We start from the raw sequence: 9162 nt of genomic DNA, 5'->3' as shown, positions 1-9162 counted from the left end.
TTGCCTGTGTGACTGCCTGGGAATGACAAACGAAGGGTTTGGGGACCCAGCAGCTTTGTGGACTCATTCCAATGAGAATACAGGATGCACTTGAAATAAAGAATGTTTCTTTGTGACTCATTCAACTCTGCTCTGTTCCTCTCTATTAGGCATGTGTCTGCCATGCCCTATAAAGCTATGACATTCAAAAGTGGAAGAGTCAGGCGGAAGTAAAAACATTTCACTTCAGCGCCTAAACCATGTGCCCCTTAATTTGAAATAAATCTGTGGCAACTGACAGATACTTCTTTCAGACAGTTATGGAGAAAGGCTTGACTTGTCCTAGTAAATCAGACACAGGAGTCATTATTTTTGGTCTTGTTAAAAAAATGTTACCATAGCAACTGCACCATCATCTCGGGCAAATGTTATCTCTTTAAGTCAATAACATGAGGAGCTGACCCATAAACACTCCATGCTTTGAAAGGAAGAGATGACTTTTCAACAAAATGTATTTGTTCCAAGTCTTCACTATTCATCTTCATTTGTGTGCCCAGATTTCCTCCCTGCTCCCCTGTGGAAAATAAGCAGTATTAAAAGCAACATACCACTTTATAAGGTTCAACGCTGACCTTTCTTTTATCATTAATTCTATTAGTTCCTTGAAACTCATAGCTTCATTTGAGGCTTTTTTTTTTCACCCTTGGGAAGCATAATGCTAATTAATTTGACCCTTGGGCAGAGCTTTGTGTATTTTGAGGAGCCAGTGGTGAAAAACATATTAGAGCATGTACATCTTTTCTAAACTCTTAGGAGTCGTGTAAAGTGATGCAGCCAACAGCTTAGCTCCTGTGGGCCCTCATTTCATTCCTGGGCAAGACAGTGGGGGCTCAGTGAGCACTGGTCGGCTTAGTTGGTTTGACTCCATATTTGGTCAGAACTGAAATTGAGTGTTTATGAAGATTTATTAGTATATTGAAATTTACAATGGTGATAAAGCTTCTACCCTCAAAATGTGAGATTTGGACTTTAAAAATGAAACCTAAAAATTAAAATCTGAAAACATGTTGTTAATTTTAGTGTCAGATTAAAGCACCCCGTGTTGGCTGGGAAAGCAAGGTTGGTGCTTACCCATGTTCTGGTTTCATAAGGCTGGTGAGGTCTCGTAGTCCCCAAAGACTTTGCTTCTCTCTCAGACTCAAATTTTGTTTTTTCATATCTAATATTTTTGAAATCAGGATATGTCTAATAATTGCTGGTGTGATATAATTTTTTATTGGCAGCTTTTTATTTCTCAGTGGTACACATGATAATGATGCATTTCCAGGGAAGGAAAGAGAAAACAATTATTGCCTGCTTATCATGTATCAAGCCCTGTGATAAGTAATTCATAGATATTATTTTGTAGTATCCTCACATAACCCCTACGATGGAGGCATTTTCAATTTTGTAGGAAGCTGAGATCCAGGTGGGTTACTAGACTTGTCCAAGATCATAAGCAGATGAATGTCAGCATCAAGATTTCAGCACCAACGTGGCCAACTTTATGGTTGTGTAACCTTCTGCACCCTCCCTCTGACTTGTCCTCAGCTTCTTGTACTCAGAAAATAGTTTATAAATCTTTAAATTCTGGAGCTGGGAAGGGCCTTAGGAGTCACAGGGTGCAACCCCACTGTGTTACAGGTGAAGAAACTGAGGCTCAGAGAAGTGACTTGCTCAAGATAGTCCCAAAGGAGATTGTGCCACTGAGAATCAACATGGCTGTGGGAGGGAAGGGTGTGTTTCCAGGCTCTGTCAGTGTCTCCATCTCCTGCACACTGTGTGCACCCCAGGATGTTCCCACCTGGGGCTGCCTTCCCTGGGGCAGGCCTCAGTTTCTCAATCACTCATTTGAGTCACTTACACTTGGCTCATTCCTCTGGACTCATGCTCCTCCTAGAACTCAAGATGACTGCTCAGGTTCACCACTTCTCCTTTCTTTTTACCCCTAGGGAACCTATAGTTTGTGCCTAATCTACCAAGGTGACAATAAATCCATGTAAAGATGATCATGGAATAAAAGGAGAGAAGATTCTCCAAAGCCTGTCCTTGGAGACATCACTCATATGTTTGTTTGCTACCGCAAGAGAGTGACTTTCATGGTGGGAACTTCAATGTAGATTGAAGGGAAGGTAGCGGGCACACGCATGGTCTGTGGTGCCGAGACATTCCGTAGGTAGCAGGGCATTAATTAGCCTTTGAAGTCACGCTACAACCTCTCACTCTTCCCATAGAGAGGTGTGACACGGCCTAGATTGCAAAAGGTGGCATCCATACACCATTCTCCTTTCCTACACCCAGGATGAAGCTGATGGGCCACTGTCCTCTGTCCTTAGAATGATTTCAGCGGCCTTCTCTAAAACAGCATTCCCGGTAGCCGCTTCCCATTAATGGTAGTTGGTTACGAGGATGAATAGACCATTTGCTATTCCCGGTGTTGTTGAAAGCTTTGGAAGTCGACAGGTTACAAAACAATTGAGTTTCTATTTCTTCCAATGTAAAACGAAGAAAAGAATAACTGACTTAAAGAATTGCTGTGAGGTCTAGAGATAACATATGTAAGAGCACAGCAGATTTCATGGTACCTGGTACACAGTAGATGCTTCGGGATTATGAATGATCATTCTTCTTTTTTTAATTTTAATTTTAATTTTTTAAATTGCATTTTAGGTTTTGGGGTACATGTGAAGAACATACAAGATTGTTGCATAGGTACACACATGGCAGTGTGATTTTCTGCCTTCCTCCCCATGACCTATATCTGGCATTTCTCCCCATGCTATCTCTCTGCAACTTCCCACTCCCCACTGTCCCTCCCCTATTTCCCCCCAACAGACCCCAGTGTGTAGTGCTCCCCTCCCTGTGCCCATGTGTTCTCATTGTTCAACACCCGCCTATGAGTGAGAACATGCGGTGTTTGATTTTCTGCTCTTGTGTCAGTTTGCTGAGAATGATGGTTTCCAGGTTCATCCATGTCCCTACAAAGGACACGAACCCATCGTTTTTGATGGCTGCATAATATTCCATGGCATATATGTGCCACATTTTCCCTGTCCAGTCTATCATTGATGGGCATTTGTGTTGGTTCCAGGTCTTTGCTATTGTAAACTGTGCTGCAATGAACATTCATGTGAACGTGTCCTTATAGTAGAATGATTTATAATCCTTTGGAGATATACCCAGTAATGGGATTGCTGGGTCAAATGGAATTTCTATTTCTAGGTCCTTGAGGAATCGCCACACTGTCTTCCACAATGGTTGAACTAGTTTACACTCCCACCAACAGTGTAAAAGTGTTTCTATTTCTCCATATCCTCTCCAGCATCTGTTGTCTCCAGATTTTTTAATGATCGCCATGAATGGTCATTCTTATAAAGTTAAGGCTGACAGGGTAGAATGCATGATGCCACAGCTCTGCATTATAAAGAAGTTGGAGATTGTGCAAGAAAGATGCTCTTGGCCTTTGTAGTCTGTTGTATTTTGTGACACTGCAGACACAAGCATGTGTTTCAGGTCTAAAAGGGTTGAGCAGCCATCTTCAGAAACAGCTCAGGATGGCAGCTCACCGCGACTGGCTAGCTCTTGGCTAGCAAGTTAGGAAGATCAGGCCCCTTGAGCGTCCCTCCCCAGAATACTCCGTTTCTGGTTATGCTACTCACAGGCTGAAGGGCTGAAGAAAGTCCTTTATTCCAAGCCTAGTTCAATTTTCTATAAAACACATATAATAATTCTGCTCTAAAGAGAGGCATGGTAAAATGATGGACTCACTGGGCATTGTTATCTGTTTTGAAAATGAAATCTATAATGAGCTGTACATTAAAGAATACCTTTCTTTGCAGGAAATGGAAATGGTTTAACTTCTTTATACAGTCTCACTAGTTAGTGTGCATCTTAAATGTCTCTGCCTATGTCATTATTTACTATGATGTCGAAAGTCCTAAGGGCAAAGATGATGTCTGCTTCATTGATTTTTTAGAGCACCCAGAAAAATGCCATGAACAAGTATATTTTTAATCCACTCATATACTGTTATTGTAGATTGAAATATAAACTATATCCCATACTCATAAAATATTTTATTTTATTTATTAATTATTATTATTATTATTTGAGAGGGAGTTTTCCTCTTCTTGCCCAGGCTGGAGTGCAATTGTGCAGTCTCGGCTCACCACAACTTCCACCTCCTGGGTTCAAGCAATTCTCCTGCCTCAACCTCCTGAGTAGCTGAGATTACAGGCACGTGCCCCAATGCTCAGCTAATTTTATGTTTTTAGTAGAGAGGGGTTTCTCCATGTTGGTCAGGCTGATCTCGAACTCCTGACCTCAGGTAATCCACCCGCCTTGGCCTCCCAGAGTGCTGGGATTACAGATATGATTACATCATGCCTAACCTTTATTCTTATTTTAATAATTAAAGACCAAAAATCTGATGAAACGTCTCTATCAGAGCAGCACTGAATGTCCTTACACTCTATACAAATGCATACCTATTGGTTTACTTTAAAAATATTGATATTGACTGACTTTCTATTACAAAAGCCTGCCCAATGTAGAAAATGTGAAAAATGCTGAAAACCATATAAAAGAAATGAAAAGTTTTCTTTAATTCCTATGCCGGAAGATAATCACTTGGAACATCTTGGTATTTTTTTCCTAAATGATTCGTTTTAAGGTGTTATTAATATTATCTAATTCTTAGCTAATTTTAAGACTTTCAACATGGTTCTTCTCACTGTGATTTCCATTTTTCAGTTAGTGATTCTGCATTCCTGCCAGCAAGAATTATGCTTCTGTTATTTTTCAGTGTATTGAAACACATTCTGGGTTAAAGGAAAGAGTTTGCTATGAGCTGCTAGTCACTTACCCCTGTTTCAAAGGAAAGTCGTGGTTACCATGAAGGAAAATTTAATCCATCTGCCGCAATGCATTTGTTCTCCTGAGAGCCAGGTGGAACTACCTCTGTTTCCCTAGGATTATGCCACCCACCAAGGTAACTTTCTGTTTCAGTAGGTGATGTTGAGAAACAAAACAACACCCTTTAAGTTAATCAGTTTTGGAAAATAGAGACTGGCTTTATATTCCATGGCTTTGATGTGTTTAGTAGTTCCTGTAAGGATCTGCCTCTCGTTTGTTTTGATTGACAAGACCTTTCCTATATATTTGAGCAATTACGCAGCCCAGTAACAGAAGGTAGAGACATTTACCCAGAGCAAACCTCTACCATTCATTGTGACTTCCTGAAATCTTAGTGCAAGTTTCAGCTCTAAAAGAAGAGTTGGCTCCTGCAAGATTAGGTAAGTGCTTCTCTATATCTGTAACCTCATTCCAGAGGAGGGGAAGCCCAGAGAACTTGTAAGGTCAGAAGTAGGAACTGTGAGAATAATGAGTTCAGTGGGGGGTCAGGGTCCCTGAATGCCATATCCTTTATACTTCAGAATCCAGGTGAGTTCTGTCTACTGGGTTAAGCATGAAGGGGGGTGATTTTGGCTTCTGAAAGAGCACAGGGAATGACCAAGACCCAGAGAGGTTAAACTTGACAGTGGGTTGAGGTTATGTGTTAAATAACTCCTATGCTTTCCATCATTTGGATTTAAATTGAATTATAAGTAGGTAATACAAATAGAAGTCTAGAGCAGAAGCAATTTATAGTGAGTAGGATACATTTATGAATGGCCACCACCTTAGGTGATAGGTTTCATGATATCTTCTGCATATCTGTGTTTAGTGGTGAGTTGGTTTAGTAACAATGCAAAGGGAGTACTATTATTAATACTTATCAACCACTCCCCCAAATCATTCCCCATCATGATGCTTAAAATATGGTTTTGAGCAAAGTATGTAACACGGCACCTAAATACCCTGGACCTGAATACAAATAATTTATATGTATTCATGTATTCTATTGGGTTATGGATTACTTTTGGTTTTACTCCTATTTTATGTTTATTTTGGAAAGACTGTTGGGACAGACTTCTTTAACACACAAGTCAACTGCAGCAGTTAGGTTACAATAAGGAAAAGCCTGAGAATGCTCTCAGAGGGTGGGCATCTAGAGAGGGCTATGGAAGCCACACTGGCATTAGTTACAGGAATCTCTGGATACCTGTGTTGCAGTTTGTGGGCATTTACAATTTCTGGGCTCATCTTCCCTGAAATGCTAGGAGCAAGGTCCCTTTGATAGTGACCAATGCATGGTTGGCTGCCCCACTGAAGGCCACTGGGTCTGTTAAACTCTCTCCTTTCCCTCTTCGGAAGAGCGGCATGAAGCTGGCAATCCTCTTCCTTGGCCCCATGGCCCTCCTCCTTCTGGCTGGCTGTGGCTGTGTCCTCGGCACCTCCAGTGGGAACCTGCGCACCTTTGTGGGCTGTGCCGTGAGGGAGTTCACTTTCCTGGCCAAGAAGCCAGGCTGCAAGGGCCTTCGGATCACCACGGATGCCTGCTGGGGTCGCTGTGAGACCTGGGAGGTGAGTTGCTAAGATGTGCAGATGACAGTGTCTTCTGGGCCAACAGCTTGGGTCTGATTCTTAAGAGTTCACTTTTTAAATGATATGAGGTAGAGCTGGGACATCTGCCCTTTCCTGTGGCTATACAAAACCAAACCAAAACTATGATCGGCATCTTCCAAAAGTGATTTGAAAAACATGATGTTGCCCCTCTAACAAAGCATTTATAGAATCTGGTTTCCGTTGTGTCCGTGTATTTGGGAATCATCTCTGGGATGTCAAGACGTACTATTCTATCCATTTTACAGATGAGATGGAGGGATTCCAGGGAGAGTGGCTGCAAAGTCACGTAGAGCGTCAGTTTAAAGCTGGGAATCAAATTGTGGTTCAAGCTTGTGACCTAAACTCCTCCCTATATTCTCTCATTTTGGATAAATCAGCCAGTTTCCAAGAAAGAGGCCCTGAGCTGAAGGGTAAGAGTTGGTCCTAGACCCCTTCACGGCCTCTTCTGCAGCCTGTTCCTCCCCAAGTCCCTGGGGGCCCTCTGGGGTTATCTCTGAATGACCCATTAAGTTCCTTTATATTCAATTATACCTAGCCTTTTTGGAGACATTTAATTTAAAGTGGTGCTAACAGTCTCAACAAAGTTAAAATCCTATTGGGCTAAGAGAAGCTACATGAGTGGTGAAGAGGAAGAGAGCTGTTCAGCACCCCGGCAAGTCACCCATAGTGACTGTTGGCTCTCCCCCCTGAGGCCCACCCACTTGGTAACTGATGAAATGCTAGCTCTGATCTTATCACTCACTGGCCGAAAAACCCTGAATGTCCACACACTGCTGCAGATTTAATAACCAACTTTCAAAGTCCTCAGCAATACGGCGTCCGCCTGCTTTCCTGGAGACAACACATTTTCTTATCTCTGGCCTTGGTAAGTGACTTTCAAAGGTTTTATCCAATAGCCCTCATGGATCTCATTTTGGTCCTTTCCTCTATCCCTTCTGCGTCCCATCTGCCATTACCGTATTTATTCCTGATGCCCATCTGCAGTGCTAGCTCCCTTTCCGGGCCTTTGTTGACTCGTAGGTAAGCCCTTGACTATGCTCTATTTTTTGGTCTTACTTCCTCCCCCACCACACACGTGTTTTAAAGGTTTTAAAGTTTTTGAGGGCAGAGGTTCATTCTTACAACCTTCACAGTTTTTGTCAAAGTGTCGTGTATGAATAAGGCATTCAATACCTATGTGTCGGTTAAATGGGATGGACCTCTTCCTGGAGCTGTAGATCCTCTAGCCGAATGAAGGCCACTTAGAAACACACGTGCTCTGTGAGGACACTGCCATTGGGAAAAATAGCTTTCCCTTCAGGGACCCAGAGGGTAACTTGCTCTTGCTTAGGTACAATTATGGCACTATGAATGGAATTGGGTTAAAGAGATGAAAGCTCCAAATTGAATGAAAGTGCTCCATCAAAGTAGTTTACTTTTTGCCTCATTCAGGGGCTTGAGCCCCACTAGCCACGTAAAAATCAGGTTTTGCTAAGTAGACTTTGCCTGTCAGTTGGCAGCAAACTCACTTGGGGCACTCAGTGCCTCCTGTTCAGGGACTGGCCTGGCAGGGCCTCTCCCTGTTTGCATCTAGTATCTGAACTATTTGAAGCCCTCTCTGTGCCGAACCCTCAAACTCCTGCTTCCCCTCAATTCAGCCCAACTTATCTTCTTTTTAAAAACTGATGAATGTCTTTAATCAGAGCATGGTCACCCACAGGAGGTCAGGACCTGTGCTCTCACTGGAAAGATAGAAGCACCAAAACCATTAAAGAACAAGATTCTCCCTAATCTTAGCCACTTTCATTCATGTTTTGACTGTGTTATGAAAAGGGAGGTTACCTATAGAAAGCAAATAAAACAATGAGGTTCATTTTCCCAGCACTTGATTTTCTTGTGGGGTAGGGGGAACTTAACTGAAAGCATGTTTGAAAGTAAGTATGTTCACGACGACAGACTGGCTGGATTTACTTTGAAGGTGGAACGTTAGTTGAAAATAGCTATTCCTCATAATCTGGGTATAGAGTTGCCAGATTTAGCGAACAGACAAACGAAATAAAACAAAACAACCAATCCCCTCCCCACAAAAACCCAAACGGAAACAAAACCAGAAAACCAGGAAGACCAGGTAAATTTGAATTTCAGAAAAACAATAAATAAATTTTTAGCATAAGCCTTTCTGTCTCATATAGTATTTGGGACAGACTTATACTAAAAAATTGTGTATCTGAAATTTAAATTTTATGGGGTGTCTGGTCTGTCTAGGTTCCCAGAGTACTAATGGTAAGAGGACATAAAGCAAACATGGCAAGGTAGGAGAAAACAGTTGAGGACAAATTAAGCTCTTCTGGTCCTTGTCAAAGGCAAGGCAGGCTGGGCACAGTGGCTCACACCTGTAATCCTAGCACTTTGGGAGGCCGAGGCGGGTGGATCATGAGGTCAGTAGTTCAAGGCCAGCCTGGCCAATATGGTAAAACCCCATCTGTACGAAAAATACAAAAATTAGCTGGGCATGGTGGCGTGTGCCTGTAGACCCAGCTACTTGGAGGCTGAGGCAGAAGAATCGCTTGAATCCAGGAGGGAGTGGTTGCAGTGAGCCGAGATCACACCACTGCACTCCAGCCTGGGCAACAGAGTGAGATCCCATCTCAAAAAAAA

The 9162-nt window shown here is 42.4% G+C and overlaps 1 protein-coding gene across 1 annotated transcript in view; it reads left to right on the top strand.

Annotated features, from left to right (window-relative positions):
• Positions 1-6118: 6118 nt before the first annotated feature.
• Positions 6119-9162, top strand: part of GPHB5 (glycoprotein hormone subunit beta 5) — a 5357-nt gene continuing 2313 nt past the window's right edge. The window contains exon 1 of the mRNA XM_017533953.2: positions 6119-6483. Coding sequence (XP_017389442.1) covers positions 6280-6483 — 204 coding nt within the window. The 5' untranslated portion in view covers positions 6119-6279. The remainder of the gene's footprint in view (positions 6484-9162) is intronic.

Source organism: Cebus imitator, unplaced genomic scaffold (genome assembly GCF_001604975.1).
Source record: "Cebus imitator isolate Cc_AM_T3 unplaced genomic scaffold, Cebus_imitator-1.0 Scaffold83, whole genome shotgun sequence".
NCBI lineage: Eukaryota > Metazoa > Chordata > Mammalia > Primates > Cebidae > Cebus > Cebus imitator.
This window is presented reverse-complemented; position numbering and strand designations above follow the sequence as displayed.